Source organism: Mirounga angustirostris, unplaced genomic scaffold (assembly GCF_029215605.1).
Source record: "Mirounga angustirostris isolate CCGP_5_RB_7025 unplaced genomic scaffold, mMirAng1.0.hap1 SCAF_9, whole genome shotgun sequence".
Lineage (NCBI taxonomy): Eukaryota > Metazoa > Chordata > Mammalia > Carnivora > Phocidae > Mirounga > Mirounga angustirostris.
In genome coordinates this window covers 10,052,997-10,070,312 of record NW_026991717.1, presented here as the reverse complement: position 1 = coordinate 10,070,312, position 17,316 = coordinate 10,052,997, and the positions used below count along the sequence as shown (strand labels likewise).

At 44.6% G+C, this 17,316-nt stretch overlaps 1 protein-coding gene across 19 annotated transcripts in view; it reads left to right on the top strand.

Annotated features, from left to right (window-relative positions):
• Window positions 1-17,316, top strand: part of AKAP13 (A-kinase anchoring protein 13) — a 321,124-nt gene that overhangs the window by 157,537 nt on the left and 146,271 nt on the right. For 16 of the 19 annotated variants that reach the window (XM_064569924.1, XM_064569921.1, XM_064569922.1 and 13 more), the window contains 4 exons: window positions 6,370-6,568; window positions 9,265-12,334; window positions 13,331-13,417; window positions 16,147-16,286. In XM_064569924.1, the coding sequence (XP_064425994.1) occupies window positions 6,370-6,568; window positions 9,265-12,334; window positions 13,331-13,417; window positions 16,147-16,286 (3,496 nt within the window). The remainder of the gene's footprint in view (window positions 1-6,369; window positions 6,569-9,264; window positions 12,335-13,330; window positions 13,418-16,146; window positions 16,287-17,316) is intronic. The other 3 variants (XM_064569923.1, XM_064569926.1, XM_045899458.3) reach the window with 1 other exon arrangement.

Sequence of the window (17,316 nt, the reverse complement as noted above, 5' to 3'; positions counted from 1 at the left end):
TCAAGGGTGATGGGGACAAAAAAAGGCCACTGCATTTGGGGTTTTCTTGTCAATGGACGCCTGGGACAAAGAGGTTTTTTTAAAAAAATTTTTTATTGTTATGTTAATCACCATACATTACATCATTAGTTTTAGATGTAGTGTTCCATGATTCATTGTTTGTGCATAACACCCAGTGCTCCATGCAGAACGTGCCCTCTTTAATACCCATCACCAGGCTAACCCATCCTCCCACCCCCGCTCCCCTCTAGAACCCTCAGTTTGTTTTTCAGAGTCCATCGTCTCTCATGGTTCGTCTCCCCTTCCAATTTCCCCCCCTTCATTCTTCCCCTCCTGCTATCTTCTTCTTTTTTTTTTTCTTAACATATATTGCATTATTTGTTTCAGAGGTACAGATCTGAGATTCAACAGTCTTGCACAATTCACAGCGCTTACCAGAGCATATACCCTCCCCAGTGTCTATCACCCAGTCACCCCATCCCTCCCACCCACCCCCCACTCCAGCAACCCTCAGTTTGTTTCCTGAGATTAAGAATTCCTCCTATCAGTGAGGTCATATGATACATGTCTTTCTCTGTTTGACTTATTTCGCTCAGCATAATACCCTCCAGTTCCATCCATGTCTTTGCAAATGGCAAGATCTCATTCCTTTTGATGACTGCATAATATTCCATTGTATATATATACCACATCTTCTTTATCCATTCATCTGTCAGTGGACATCTTGGCTCTTTCCACAGTTTGGCTATTGTGGACATTGCTGCTATAAACATTGGGGTGCATGTACCCCTTCGGATCCCTACTTTTGTATCTTTGGGGTAAATACCCAGTAGTGCAATTGCTGGATCGTATGGTAGCTCTATTTTCAACTTTTTGAGGAACCTCCATACTGTTTTCCAGAGTGGCTGCACCAGCTTGCATTCCCACCAACAGTGTGGGAGGGTTCCCCTTTCTCCGCATCCGCACCAACATCTGTCATTTCCTGACTTGTTAATTTTAGCCATTCTGACTTGTGTGAGGTGGTATCTCATTGAGGTTTTGATTTGGATTTCCCTGATGCCGAGCGATGTTGAGCACTTTTTCATGTGTCTGTTGACCATTTGGATGTCTTCTTTGGAAAAATGTCTGTTCATGTCTTCTGCCCATTTCTTGATTGGATTCTTTGTTCTTTGGGTATTGAGTTTGATAAGTTCTTTATAGATTTTGGATACTAGCCCTTTATCTGATATGTCATTTGCAAATATCTTCTCCCATTCTGTCGGTTGTCTTTTGGTTTTGTTGACTGTTTCCTTTGCTTTGCAAAAGCTTTTTATCTTGATGAAGTCCCAATAGTTCATTTTTGACAAAGAGGTTTTAGTAGCAGTGGAGTGAGGAGGAGCCAGACTGCAGAGCCTTGAAGCTTCTGGATGACCATAAGGAGACGGAAGGGAGAGGGGGACAGACTGGGTGGGTCAGGGGGTTGGCAGCAGGGTTTCTCAGCCTCAGCACTAGTGACCGTTCCTGGTGGTGGGGAGCTGTCCTGTGCCTTGGAGAAGTGCCCCGCCCGGGTTGTGACCACCAGAGAATGTCTCCATGTTGTCCCGTGCCTCCCGGGGGCCAGATTCCTTGGTGAGAACCTGGTCTGCAGGGTGAGTGCAGATTGCTTCCCCCAGGTGCCAGGGCAGAGTAATCCCCTCTGCTGCACCCACTGCTCCGTCTCCGGCTGGTGTTTTAACCGCATGGGGCGGGGGGGCGGTGCGGAGCTCACCCAGAAGCGTGTGGAAAACTGCAGGCATCCGGGGGAGGATTACCCAGTCTGGGAGGGCAGGGGCAGCAGAGCAAACCCACCGTGGAGAAGAGGCATCCTTGACGTTAGAGGGGGTGAGCAGAGGCCGTTACTAGTGGATGAAGATTGTTTTAGCTCACGCTAGGTGGCCGCAAGCTTCTCACTAAGAAGGGCAAAAAGGTCACCTGAGAATGAAGTAGAGTTAAGATTGGGCCTTTGAGGAAATTAAAGTTTCACTAACACACGAGTGATGAAAGCCTTGCGGAGCAGCAGTGAGTCCTAGTTCAATAGGGAACTCTAAAAAGTGTGTTAAAAACATTAATTAAAATCTTGGGGAAGAAAACCTACAGCCCGACCACTCTAATGCTATTTTTACTTGTGCATTTTACCATCTAGACTTACCTAAATTTTTAGCCTTTTTATTTTGCTTATTTCCCTGAACGTTGTAGATTACAGCGTTACTGGACTGTTACTTCCGTTATTTTTAATGGCTGTGTAATAGTCCAGAGATCGGTTCTTCAGTTTACCAGACAGCCCTCTAATTACTGACCTGGTGGTATCCAGTTTTTAATACCATTATACCGAAAGTTTCAGTAAACATTCTTATGCCCAGAGCTTTGCCACATTATGTTAGTGGATGCAGGACAAGTCTAATACAGTGCTAAACACAGAGCACAAAACGTACTGGCTTAAACTGCCACCTCGGAGCGCCTGGGTGGCTCAGAAGCATCCGACTCTTGATTTTGGCTCAGGTCATGATCATGAGGTTGAGCCCCATATTGGACTCTGTGCTGAGCACAGAGTCCACTTGGGATTCTCTCTCCATCTCCCTTTGCCCCTCCCACTCATTCTCTCTTTCTCCCTATCTTAAATCAATCAATCAATCTTCAAAAAAGCTACCTCCATGAGTCCTTCCACATTTAAAATTGCAACCCTCAGGGAAACAAAAGCAAAAATGAACTATTGGGACTTCATCAAGATAAAAATCTTTTGCACAGCAAAGGAAACAGTCGGCAAAACAAAAAAGACAACCGACAGAATGGGAGGAGATATTTGCAAATGTCTTATCGGATAAAGGGCTAGGATCCAAAAATCTATAAAGAACTTATCAAACTCAGCACTCAAAGAACAAATAACCCACTCAGGAAATGAGCAGAAGACATGAACAGACATTTCTCCAAAGAAGGCATACAAATGGCCAACAGACCATGAAAAAATGCTCAAGATCACTTGGCATCAGGGAAATCCAAATCAAAACCTCAATGAGATACCACCTCACACCAGTCAGATGGTAAAATTAACAAGTCAGGAAACGACACATGTTGGCGAGGATGCGGAGAAAGGGGACCCCTCCTACACTGTTGGTGGGAATGCAAGCTGGTGCAGCCACTCTGGAAAACAGTATGGAGGTTCCTCAAAAAGTTGAAAATAGAGCTACCATATGATCCAGCAATTGCACTACTAGATATTTACCCATAAGATACAAACGTAGTGATCCGAAGGGGCACCTGCACCCCGATGTTTATAGCAGCAATGTCCACAATAGCTGAACTATAGAAAGAGCCCGTATATCCATCGACAGATGAATGGATAAAGAAGATGTGTATATATACGATGGAATACTACTCAGCCATCAAAAAAAATGAAGTCTTAATCATTTGCAACGATGTGGATAGAACTAGAGGGTATTATGCTAAGCGAAATAAGTCAGAGAAAGACAATTATATGATCTCACTCATGTGGAATTTAAGAAAACAGAGGATCATAGGGGAAGGGAGGGAAAAATAAAATGAAATCAGATAGGGAGACAAACCATAAGAGACTCTTAAGTATAGGAAACAAACTGAGGGTTGCTGGAGGGGGAGGGGGTTGGGGGGATGGGGTAACAGGGTTGGGTGACGGGCATTAAGGAGGGAAGGTGATGTGATGAGCACTGGGTGTTAAATAGAACTGATGAATCACTGAACTCTATGGAAACTAATAATACACTATATGTTGATTAATTGAATTTAAATAAAATAAAATTCAATTAAAAATAAAATCTCAGCTCTCAATCCTCATCTCATCTCTTGCTTTATTTTTCTCTGTAGCACTTGGCTCTCTTCAAAAATGGCAGCTGTATTATTTAATCTGACTGCTGTTGTCTCCCTTGCTAAGTATATAAACTCCCAACAGGCTACGAGTTTTGGTTTGTATCACCAGCACCTGGAATACTGCCTGGCCCATAAATACTTGCTGAATGATGGGGTTTACCCAGACCTGCAGGCAAAATGGGTTTGGAAGAGTGTCAGTTGCCCCAGATATTCATGAAATCAGTAAGAGAATAATTGCATTGACTAGTCGTTGGTATCTAGACAGACTAGGAAGCAAAACAAATTCACAGGGACAAGGAATTAGGAGATTGAAGGGTTAGCACTTAGGGGTAATTGTGGCAACAGAAGCACATTCCTCTGGAAGGAGAGCTTGGGAGCCGTAGAAGGTAAATAGTTTGTGGTTACAGACGGGAATTTCTCAAGGTTTAGATAGTAGAAAGGGAACAGTTTGAGAAGTGGTAGTATGGCAAGGTTGGTAGAAAACTCCCATTTTGCTGGGAATGGGTTGTGTCCCTTTTTAATTGCCCCTGCTTTGGCAGATAGTCCTCTCTTACTTGGTTCACAGTGGCGTGGTGGTATATAAATCAAGTTGTGTTTTCAGAGGCCTTTTTTTTTTTTATTAGAGTATGGCTATGTGTGGTAATCCGAGCAATCAGGTATGCTAGTTATGTCTGTCCGACAGTTAATTACCCAGAGTTAGTGGCAATGTCCACCCAAGCTTCAAAGCTGAATTTACAGAGAAGCTGCGTCCCCCCTCATTTGGTGTAGCTGATTGGCTTCTTAGTTGAGTCATTCAGTTGAACTTTTAAGTGACTATCTTACAAGTAGAATTGGCCCTTGAAAAATGGGAGGGTTAGGGGTGCCAACCCCCTGCGCCAGCAAATATCCGAATATAACTTTTGACTCCCCCAAAACTTAATAGCCTGCTGTTGATTGAAAGCCTTACCAGTAACATTAAACAGCCAATTAACATGAATTTTGTGTTACGTGTATTATATACTGTATTCTTACAATCCAGTAAGCCAGAGAAAAGATGTTAGTTAAGAAAGTCATAAGAAATGGGGCGCCTGGGTGGTCAGTCATTAAGCGCTGCCTTCGGCTCAGGTCATGATGCCAGAGTCCTGGGATCGAACCCCACATCAGGCTCCCTGCTCAGCGGGAAGCCTGCTTCTCCCTCTCCCACTCCCCCTGCTTGTGTTCCCTCTCTCACTGTGTCTCTCTCAAATAAATAAATAAAATCTTAAAAAAAAAAGTCATAAGAGAAAATACGTTTACAGAACTCTACTGTATTTATGAGCAGAAAAAAAAAAATCTGTGTGTAAATGGACCCATGCAGTGCAAACCTGTGTTGCTCAAGAGTCAGCTGTACTTTTCTACTTGAGGTCACTTTACACCCAGTAGAGCAGCTTGGTAAATACGTAAAAGATTGAGCATAGTGTATGCTAGGTTCATTTTCAGCAGCTGCTGGGGTGTCACTCTCAAGAATGGACGTTACAGTAGTTTCCTTTCAGAACAGCCTTCATCATTACCTTCAGCCAGCGCACGATTACTCAGTTCTAGGCTTCATAATATAGCATATAGTTAGTTTCAAATTCCAGTTACTGTGTGGTGAGTTGTTCTGACAGACAGGTATGATTTAGTAAATAAAACACTGCACAGAGGGTTTCCTTGTCCTTTTTGTCAGTGTGTAGCATGTCTGTTATTTCTTCGTGCTTGATTCTGTTTTACTTCCATTTTAAAACATAATGATCTCAAACATCACCTTCCTCCTCCTTCCAGAATCTCTGGGATACTTTACCAATCTCCTGGTTCATAAAGAGATTTCCTGTTTTGAGGCCTGTCCCAGAAATGTTTCTTTACATATCTGTGCCTTTGTTGGTTGTATTTGTAGATGAGGTATGTTTATGATGATATTAGCTGAGCAAGGTCATTCATTTTTTTAAATTAAAAAAATGTTAACCTGAAGTTCTTAGAACCAAGCGCTTCTTCATAATTGTATTGACGAGTATGATATGATATGGGATCGTAGTCTTTGCATAGTTGACCTTGAGAGTTGTTAATGAAAGTTGGAGTGCCCTTGCATGGGTTATAGTGATTCCTTCTTCCCAATATGATCGACTGCAGTTAGCATATGGTACAACCCAATTTAAGAGAAGTGCTTAATATAAGCCCTGCTTCTGTTGAAAACCAAGCTAAGACCATCCTCCTTACATTTCCTCATTAGTTGGGTGTTAGCATAATATTAACTATTTTAAGCTCCCAGACCTCTCTTTATCTTGATCAAAAGAACATTCTTAGGGAGGAATCCTGCCGTTTTCATTTAATCCATTTGTGACCTCTTATGAGGTGGATGGAACAGTTACTTATATGCCTGGGTCACTGGGGAACTCTACAAACCAGATTTCTGCTGCAGAGCCTCCAGAGCAGTGGGGTAAGACTGAGAGGGAAGAGCCCTGCCAGGGGTGAGGGAGCAGAGCGTATGTAGACTAACCGGAGACTGCTTGCTTACAGAGAGAATGCTGGGGAACCAGACTCCTGGAGCAGTTTATCCTATGAAATCCCGTATGGAGACTGTTCTGTGCGACATCATCGAGAGTTGGACGTCTATACTTTAACCTCTGAGTCCGAATCACATCATGAAGCCCCATCTCCTGGAGACCGTTGCACTGGACATATTTTTAAACTTATGAACATCCAACAGCAGCTAATGGTAAGGAAGAAAATGTCCATTTTCAGACTTTTGTGCCCTTGCTCTTTCTCCCAGTGAACCTTCCTATAATTAGAACTTAGAAATGCTTTCTTCAAAGACTGTGATACCTAAAGCAGTTTTAGCAGCATTAGATGTTATAGACACAGAACAGCAACAGGGGACTGGGAATTTTTCTTTTCTTTTTTTTTTTTTGCCAGGTTTTTGAAATAATGGAAGATACACATACACACTGCAGATACAGAAATATGCAACAACTAGAACTCAATTTTCTTGGCATAAAAGGAAATTCATCTGTTTATAAATTTGTCAGTTTAGCTTTATAAAGCTAAATGAGCAAAACAGTTTCTGAGATTGTTGCTAAAGAACCAGGACCACATTTACTTAAAAATAAAGCCTTTTCACAACTATTTCAATGAGTGATGATAATGTTACTATATTTAAATTGATAGTTGTATGGTAAAAAGATCACTAAAAAAATAAAGATTTTATAATCCACTCAAGCCTTCAAGATAAAGTTGTTGCCAGACGTAAAAACATTACAGACTCTCTGGTAGCATTTATTATGGAGAATATAAACGTCATATGGGTACATGTCTCTTGGCCATAACATCTGAAAGGCTAAGTTTAGATAATTTTTCCACCCAGTTTATTTCAGAGCTGATTTGATTTGGAAAAAGCTTGACAGTAATTTCATTTAAGGTCACCTAGGGTCAGCTCAGTACCAGAAGGAAAGTCATAAGAGTACCAGTTAAGAGCAGGGAGCAGGCATTATATTGGAGGCCACCAGGCCAAGACACTTTACAGCAGGGGTGTGTGATGTGCCCACCTTTCCCTTTCTCAGTCGTGTTTGTGCCAGGACAGGTGTCCTTTTCTTTTCCTCTGAACGGCTTGCCAAGAAGCCCGATTTTTCCCTTGGAGCTCTTCTTACTAGTCCAGTTGAAAATACCAGCTTGCAGGTGCTGGAGTTACTGCACGATATGGGAATATTTGACAGGAAACTGAGAAGTTAAAACTCTGACAGGATGCGTGTGTTAGGAGCTTCTAAAACAACACTTGTTTCCCCGAATCTCTGTTCTTTATTAAATGGAATGACCTGCTTTCATGATCTTTAAGAGACGGTGTACTCTCACGGGAACGGGAACAAGCTAGATTTGAACACTCTATGGAGCACAGCGCAGAGCTTTTAGTGAAAGTCCGTTTTTCTTGTACTCTCTTAGTAGAAAGACTTTAGTTGAGCACAACACATTGTATGCTCATACATGTAAACTTTTACAATAGACCTGGTAGGTAAACAGGACTAGTCTGATGTTGGAGAACTAGAAGTATTCTGAGGGAGTAAGTGAACGAGGACAGTGCACAGTAGATATGCACGAGCTTATCGCAGTAGGTCAGAGAATGGGGAAGAGCAAACATGTTTTAAAAATCATTTTTATTTGTTGAGCAAATTGTAGTATTGTAGTATTGTAAGAATTTCTGAAATCTTGTTAGAAAGGCAAACCCACCGTAAAGATGAGCTGTATTTGGTCTTTTCCATTTTTCCTAAGCCTTGTCTACATGTACATGTAAATTTTGCATACTTATGACCTTAGATTAACCCTAGGTTTTATCCATTTTTTTCAGCGTTGTGTCATAAATCTGTATTTTAGCCTTTACCATGGTCTTCATAGTTAACAGCATGGCCTTGCCATCAGGTTGACCAGCCATGATTTTTTTAACCACTCCCATGTAGTTGGTAATATCTGTTTGTTTTTTAAAATACTGTAAAGTTGCAAAACGCAGTTTTGACATGACCTGTAGTATCCTCAAGCCACAGTGCTATCTAAGAATTATCAGGAATTGGATCTTATTTCATATTCAATACTAGACAACAGAGGAACCACTTTTTTCAAAACAAAAGACTATCTGCCATGCCACTGTTCTTGAAATTATGAACCCGTCAAGAAAAGTGGTAAGCTAGATTGAGTGGAGCCTCCCTGGGGGTGTTAAAGGACACTGTGTAACTCCTCAATAAGAATTTCAGGTGCAGGCACATAGCCTGCACCTTGCAATTGACAAGACTTGACCACACTGGTTAGGACTTCTTTTACTCATATACATGAGGTGGAATGGAAGCACCTCTACTCCTCTCAAGACCCTATAAAAATATCTTTCTTAGCTGAAGGTAGTCACTGTGCTTTTGTAAAATAAAGTTTTTGAGGGTCACCTTTCTAAAATAAGTTCATAATTTAGGAGACAGCCATGTTGTATATTCTTGACCATTTTATCATTCCAGTGGATACGTAGCTACAAGAGAGGAAAGTGCTTTCAGGAACAAGAGAAAATGTATTTGTATTTCTTTTTCTTTCTTTCTTTCTTTTTTTTTTTAAAGATTTTATTTATTTGATAGAGACACAGTGAGCGAGGGAACACAAGCAGGGGGAGTGGGAGAGGGAAAAGTAGGCTTCCCGCGGAGCAGGGAGCCCGATGTGGGGCTTGATCCCTGGACCCTGGGATCATGACCTGAGCCGAAGGCAGATGCTTAACAACTGAGCCACTCAGGCGCCCCTGTATTTATATTTCTTGAGATCAGCTTTTCATCTGATCTTAGGAGGGCTTGGAATGGCAGCAAATTCTCTCTGGCAGGAGTTTTGCTTCTGGGTGTCAGTGACATCTTTTCCCATGGGCAGCTTTTACAACTATCTTTCATTTCCTCCTAGAAAACAAACCTTAAGCAGATGGACAATCCTGTGCCCTTAATGGTGGCGGCACAGGATCCTTCAAGTCTGCCCAGTGCCCAAGACCCAGATGGCCAGTTTCTTGGCTGCACATCGGATCCTGGGGACGGCCAGCCACGCTCGTCTCTTCCGGGAGACCCTGAGCACCCTCCATGCGGCTATGGGAGCACTGTGGGGGGGATGGAAAGTTCCTCCAATTTGTCAGGTGTGGCTGAGGAAGAGAATACAGACTGTTCCTGTGAGAAGGGAACTAAAGGTGTGGGGAGAGCCGGGGAAGAGGCGGAGCCATCACTGACTGCAGACTGTGGAACGGTGTCTGATCCCAGCAGCTGCCTGGGGAGCACGCCTGCTTGTGGAGGAGAGGGCACAGGAGACTTTCCATCCTGTGGAATCAGAAATGGAGAAACTGGAACAAAATCTTCTGCATGGTCCCCAGAGCAGGAGTCTCCAAGCCCTGGAGACAGTGTTCTGCAGGGAGACGTGGGCATGCAGCTGGGCACCGCTCCCACTCCACATTTCTTTGGAGGTGACCTGGCAGTCAGCGTCCCAGTGACTGCAGGGGAGACAGAACGTGGTCTCCTGAGCTCGGACGCCGCCATCCAGAAGGATGTGCTTGAGGTAAGGGAAGATACAAAGGAAAAGTTTGAGAACTTGAGTGTCAGCACAGCTGGAGTCTCTGATGTAAAAGTCACAAGACAGCCTGCAGATAAAGCCGCTGTTCCAAGCTGTGTCTCTGCCCCCGGCTCCCTGGATGGTAACAAACCTGCTGAGTCTTTGCTTGCGTCTAGCAAGGAAGAAGCCTGCCCTGTGAAAACTGCAGAAACAGAAGCTTCAGGAAGTTGTGAAGGGGGTGCTGGGGCTCCTGTGGATCAGAGCTCCCTGGTAGCTCCAGCTGCTGCAGGAGACACGGCTTCCGGCAGGCTCAATCCTTCTGCTCCCTGGGCAGATACAAGTGAGGCAGCGCCACCCTCTGCTCTGACCTCTTCCGGGTCCCGAAAAGATGCGCCAACCCAGAAACCAGAACCTGATTCGTCTCCCATTCAGAGCTGTTCTACAGCCGGAGGGGACACTGTGTGTGCCACCCCTGCCTGTGGGCAGAGCACAGGGACTTCTGGTGGCATGCTGGCCGCGGGACACTGTGATGGCCTAGGTACCCGGCCTGAGAGCAGCGGCTCGGGACTGCCCCCCACACAGCATCCCCCCCTGGTCTTCTGCTGTGCAGGTCCACAGGCTCACACAGCCACCCCTGGCCCTCTAAGATTAGACACCCAGGAACAGGTGGAATTTTGTCTTCTTGAAGTTTCGGATACAAAGGGCCAGGGAAAAGATTTGAACCTAGGAACAGCTTTAACAAATATGCTTGAGGTGCCTCCACAGGCAGCTGTCCCCAAAGCCGAGAAAGAAGCGGTGCCGGACCAGGCAGTGACATCAGACGAGACTTCTCTGGCAAGCAGTCCAGGCAGTGAATCAGTAACCAAAGATGACACACTTTCTCTTGTCCCCTCCCAGAAAGAAAAGGGAACAGCAACGCCCGAACTACACACAGCTGCAGATAGTAGAGATGGCCCAGGCAGAGATTCGAGCGATCCTGATAAGCAACCATTAGAAGACGGTGCCACAGGCCTATCTGCGCCCTCTGCTGCTCTCCGTCTTCAGCCCAGCATGGGGAATACCAGTCCCATGGGACTTGGTGGGGAACATGGGGGTCCCTGCCTCTCAGCAGCCCCTGAAGTCCTGGATATTGAGGGGGGCGCTGACTCTTCTCTGCTGCGTGCGGGGAAGGCCACTGTGGCCTCTGATTCCATTCTGACTGAACAAGGAAAAAATCGTGTGGTTCCAGAATGCTCTGAAGCTCAGGGACAAGATGGCAGGGATAAAGAAGTGACTTGTTCCTCTGTTAAGGAAGATACTCGTTCCTCAGGAACATTTCAGGAAGAGCAGAGACCACCACCTCCTGGGCAGGAGGCACTGCGATTCTGTGGAGAGCCTAGCTTAGCCGCCTGTGCTGAGGACCGAGCACTTGAGCGCCATAATTCACCGGGCACACCCTCGGCCTGTCTGAACGCAGAAACTAAGCATAACAAGGAAGTGGCCCCACCAGTCTCGCTGCTGACTGAAGGTGGGGCTGCACAGAGCCTGGTGCCACTGGGAGCAAGTCTGGCTGCAGGCCCACGCCAGGAAGCCTTGGGTGCAGAGCAGAGCAGCTCAACTCCGTTGCCAGGTCTGTTACCAGATGGGTCAGAGGCTCTTCCTGGCAATCGATCTTCTGCTCTGGATGTTGGAGTGCAAAACCCTGAATCCCAAGGTAAAAACACTGCTGGTGAGGTGAGCGGAAGTGTGGCGTTGGATGTTGCCGTGGTTAGTGCTTTACAAGATACTGTTGGGGCCAGAACAAAGGCTGTATCACACAACGCCCAAGACCTCCCGATTTCCAAAGTCTTGAGCCAGGAGAAGATTATGATCCTGGGTTTGCCAGGAACTTCAGCAGACAAAGGAGTGACTGACCTACGGGGCACTGCAGCTCCAGAGATGGTACCTCTCAGTTGGAAAGAAGCAGCCCACAGCTGTGGCGTGGCCGACTCCAGGGAGCAGCAGGTGGATGCTGACACACATCGAGTCCCACAGCAGCCTCTTGCCAGAGAGCTCCTCACTGAGACCGGACTCTCAAGCAATGGTGACCAGGCCCCAGACAGGGCAAGGGGCGCTCCCCCTCTACCTTGTGCTGTGTCTCTGCCCGAGAGAGCAGACTCCATCGAGGAGGCTGCGAGTCGCATAGTGGAGGCCGTCCTAGACCAAGTCAAGTACTCAGGAGCACTGATCACTGGTCTGGGGATCGGTCACACGTCACTGTCCAAGCCTTCAGAGTCTGGCCCGGTGACTGGGCAGCCAGAGAGCGCTTCTGCAGGGAAAGGGAGCACTTTTCTGCCTGGGCGAACCCCACACATGGGCAGTATCTCTGAAGAAGCCCCTGGCAACCTTGCAAGGGGTTTGGCTGAAAAGGAGGAGCCAGAGAAGATGGTTCTGCCCGCTGAAGGATCTGAGCCAGCAACAGGTAAGCAAAGCAGAATACAGAAGTAACAGTTTGAGGGACAAACTCCTTTAAGAGCCTCGGAGATATGCTGGTATAAAAAGGAGGCGTCTTTGTGGTTTAGAAGCGTCTTTTCATTCATTGGGTAAGTTGCCAAGTTAATAGTCACCCCATCAGGAGAGGGGTGTCTACAATACAGGAAGCAAAATCTGTCCAACCCAATCCGTCCCCTCAGGGTTGGACAGATTTTGCTTCCTGTATTGTAGACTCCGGGCTTGATTGATTAAGCCTGTAAATGCTCCGTCTGCCACCCCAGAGCAGTGGCAATTTTGCTAACCGAGAAAATGGTCTCGATCGCAGGTGCTCTACAATGATAAAGGAATTTAGCAGATGTTTTTATTCACATGGCTTGGTCCTTTTTTCTAGAACCGTGAAAAGCAGTGCTGAAAAAGTATGTTTTGCTTATAAGCCTGGAACACTTTTTTACCCCTGTCATCCTAGTCCGTATTCTGAGCAAATTTAGAGTCAGGGTGGTTACATGAAACAGCTCTAAGTGTCGTTCTACGCGAATGACCCTACATCCAAAATGGTGGTATTAGGTCATTGGGGAGGGCGGGGGCTGGGACGGGACGGGGCGGGGGAGGGGAGCAGAGAGAATGCCCTCCTTTTCCTGCCCGCGGAGCCGACTTCCAGTTCCATTGCCTGTTGCTTTTGGGCAGCAGTCTGGGAATTCGGGACCGTGCGCAGTGCTGGGGACGGGATGCAGGGTGTCCGCCCAGGTCTGCTCAGCTGCTGTGACAGGACACACGTTGTGTCTGCTTATCTCCGTGAAGCAGCTGCGCGGAGCAGATTGCTCACACAGCGGCCTGTTCCATCTGTGGGTAACCATGTGCAGAGAGAGAGAAGAGAAACCGCTCTGGCTTGGGGGAAATACACCATGTGAATAAAACTTCCTCCTGGGGGTTGAGGCTCAAGCCGAAGCTGGAGTCCGAGGTGGTATTGACTCCTGAATCGTTACAGGTCAGTTCGATTCGTACTTTGATGCCACCACCTGTCACCAGGTGCAGACAGAGGGCCAGTCTCCATGCTCACCCCCAGGCTGTGTGGGTAAGGAGTAGCCTGATTGTTCTTATCGGTCATTTGTTTTTGCTGCTCTTCCAATGTTTGAAAATCTCCCTAAGTGTAGTGTGTGTTAAAAGTGTGGGGGTGGGGCATGTAGAGAAATGAACAAATAGAACCAGAAAAGAAGTTGCTTAGGAAAAAGAGCAACTTAAACACAGTGGTCCTACCCCCACCCCAGCCCTCGATAAAGGGTTTTTAACCATGTATGATTTTTTTTTCCAGTTGAGGCATTTAAGAAGCCTTAGGTACTATAGTGTTTTTGGTGACTTGAGGTTTTTAGTTTTATTCGTGTTTTGGATTGTTTAGTGCTAGAAGTTTGTTGGCTGCTGTCTCAGGATTTAAATGAAAAGGTCTCAAATTTTTAAAATAAGATACAACAACAAGTCTATTTTGGGGGCTCTGGCAGGTTGACATTTCAGAAGAATGGGAGTGGCTGTAAGCTGATGCCTGGCTGTGTTCTTTTCATTTGGGTGCTGTGTCTCTGGCCACATGGGCTGGAATTATTTGTCTTTCTGGCTCAGTAGTCCGAATTTAACCCAAGCAAGTGCAAATTATGTGAAGTTTGGGTCTCTGATACCCAGAGAGAAAAGGTGAAAAACGGGAAGAATTTCAGACTTTGATTTTTAGTAGTATGTAGATAAGGTATAGATGCTAAGAAATGATTTTTAAGATTTTAAGGTTTTAGGAAGGAAAACGAGTTGTATGAAGTTTCAGCCGTATCTGTGGGTTTAGGGTTGGTTGATGTGTGTGGGCGAGTTACTTGTTCTGCTACCAAGAAGGGTCATGTGTGTTCAGTGCTCATGGTCTTATGTTACAGAGAGAAGTAGCCAGTGACCAAGAAATAGGTGCTTTCTTCAGGGGAAAAAAAACAAAAGGCAGAATCAGGGAAAGTCCCAGGTCACATTGCCCTAGAGGAAAAGCACCTGAGTGTTATCTCAGCCAAAGGGTAATTTCTGGGAAGTTTACCTTCCATTAATGGATTTAACCATATTGTTTTATGAGTGAAGAGACTTGGGTGTAACCTCTCACTTGGAAGGAGCCACATGGCACTGGCTGCTGTTTGTAGATGCGGCCAAATAGAAATCAACATGAGAAAACACAAATCAGAAGGAAGGGATGCGGCCCTTCACTCATCCTGCGCATCCATCACAGTGGTTTGGGAAGTTAGTTGTCCATGACTGAGCCAGGCCAGGTCCGCAGAGGTTGTTGGTGCCCCTCGTGGCTCAGTAATCACTGTTCACGGTCGTGATTGGTTGCTGCTTGCCAAGATACGTATTTTCACGTGCTGGGTATAGGATAATAAGGTTGTGCCAAAAATCACATCCCCAAATAAATAAAATAGAAGGCATCAACAACCCAGAAAAATTACTCTTATTTAGAAATGTTTTGATCAGTGAGCACTTCTAAGGTGATTGCTTAGATTTTTTTTTTTTAACTTTATTTACATTTTATGAAATGTAACATAGATTTGGTACTTTGGGCAAGGAAACTTGTTTGCCCACTTTTAAATTGCTAGTAAGATTGTATAATTATAAATAAGGGAATTTATGAATGCTCATCCGTAGGAATGTAACTTTCCTAAACCTGATGTAGACCTTTGGGCATGTCACAATGTGCTGTTAGAATAAACTCGATTCTTTAGCGAAAGAAACTGCTCTGTCCTTTGGTGTGTGGAACATTCTTTTCTGCTAGAGTAGTGGTATGACGAGATTAAAACCGTCCACGGAAAAGTTTCCACATGAAATTGAGATGATAGTTCTATTTTCGTTTGTATTATCAAGGTGAATTTTAAACATTCAATCATCAGCCCCCTTTAAAAAAAAAAAAAAGTCAAAGCTTAAATTTGCCTCAGACATCAAGTTATCACTTCCTTCCTGTATTTGCTTGACCATATGGTGGTCAGGTAACAAAAACCACTACTGTTTGGTCTAGTGAGTATAATTCTAAAGAAAACATATAAAAACATTTTCTTAAGAAAAGGAGTTCCTTGGGGTGCCTGGCTAGCTCAGTCGGTGGGGTGTATGACTTTTGATCTCAGGGTTGTAAGTTCGAGCCCCATGTTGAGTGTAGAGATTACTTAAAAGTAAAAATCTTAAAAAAAAAAAAAAATTCCTTGTTTGTGATTGTTTTGGTTGGGGAAGAAATAAAAATTAAAATATAAAAAATATATTATTTACTAGAATACTCCAGCCTTGTCCGTTGCAGTGATGGTTAGATGAGAGTGTGCAGTATGTTTTTAAAGAAAGACTCTTCTTAAAGGTTTTATCTCATTCTCGACAGATCTTTCCTCTTTGTCCTGTGCAAATATAAACATCTCTGGCTTCTTTGATGGTGATCAAGATGGACTAGTTAGCTTCAGCTGTTAATCTGTTTCCTTAAAGCTTGTGAATTTACTTTTCCATATGCAGTCAGCACCACACTCAAGGGTTTGTCAGGAAAAGTCAGTAGTGAAAATGGAAGTTCAGTAGACATTGAAGTGCATGTCTCCTTAGCTACAAATCCATACAGAGGCTAGGGGAAAACCATGTGGACCTTGTGATAAAGGAATAGCTCAGCACGGAGCCCGAAATGACACCAGCTCCAAATGAACACTTTCCCATTTAACACAAAAGCAAAAGCAAACAAAACATGTGAAGCCTGGATGTGTTGTGTAAATGCTAAGACACAGGAACTGATTTTTCAGACGCACTTTATAACCCCCTTGTTCTCTTCAGAAATGCCAGACTTGAAAGCTGCAGACGAAGTGGATTTCCTGAGTAATACCAGGGCGAGCTCGGCTTCTGCAGAGGTGGCCATAGGAGTGGGAGACCCAGCCACCACACCTGACGTGAAGCAAGGCCTGGCGACCCGGGCGGTAAGTGGCATTAAGTCTGTAGGAGCACAAAATGTGTTTAGCCTGGTCTCTTGTGTCTGATTTGTGGCCTTTGTTTGTTTGTTAGGGGAACTTTTTAACAGTAGTATTAACCCCCTTTTCTCTTGTCCCATCACGTGTAGATATGGCTGTGTTGCTGCGTTCAGCTTTCATACACAGCATGCACCACCCAGCATGGTTTTGGAATGGGCCCTTCTGCATGGGTCCCTTGGAGATTGTAATGAAAAAGATTTGCCCTGTGAGCACTGGACTTGAGTTTGTCATCGTGTTTAACGTGTCGCAAAATGAGAGTTACCACAAAAAGGGATCTAGTAACCCTTCTTAAACCTGACTGCTCTTTCTTTATATAGAAACTGATAGCAAAAAATGAGATTTTAACTTAGAGTTCACTACTAGCTGTCTAAAATGTGCAGCATGTCATTTTTAGTGACAAAAAAAGTTCACTAGTTTTTTTTTTCCTAACAGCTTTATTGAGTTATGATTCACACACCGTAAAATCCACCCATTTAAGTGCACAGTTTAGTCGTTTTCAGTAGATTTCAGAGCACTGGTCACCACTGATGTCAGAACGTTATCATCACCCCAGAAAGAAACCTCATATGCATTAGCAGCCCATCCCTCCCCACTGTCCGGCTCCTGGGTGTCCCTCATCTCCCATCTGTCTCCAGCATCTGCCCATTCTGGAACATCACATGGGATTATATAGAACTATGTGGTCTTTCACAAGAGGTTTTTCTGACTTAGTTTACTGTCTCAAGGTTGAACCATGTTGTAACGTTGGTTAATAGTTTGTTTCTTTTCGTTGCGAAGTAATACTCCATCGTATGGAGTATTGATCTCTGTGTTTCTGCTCTTGGGCTGTTATGAATAATACTGCTAGGAACCTTTGTGTACAAGTTTGTGTGGATATATGTTTTCATATACCCAGTAGTGGATTTGCTGGGTCACTGGTAATTCTATGTTTAATATTGAGTAAGTTTTCAAAAATGTTTTTTTTTTTCAGGTTCTTGAG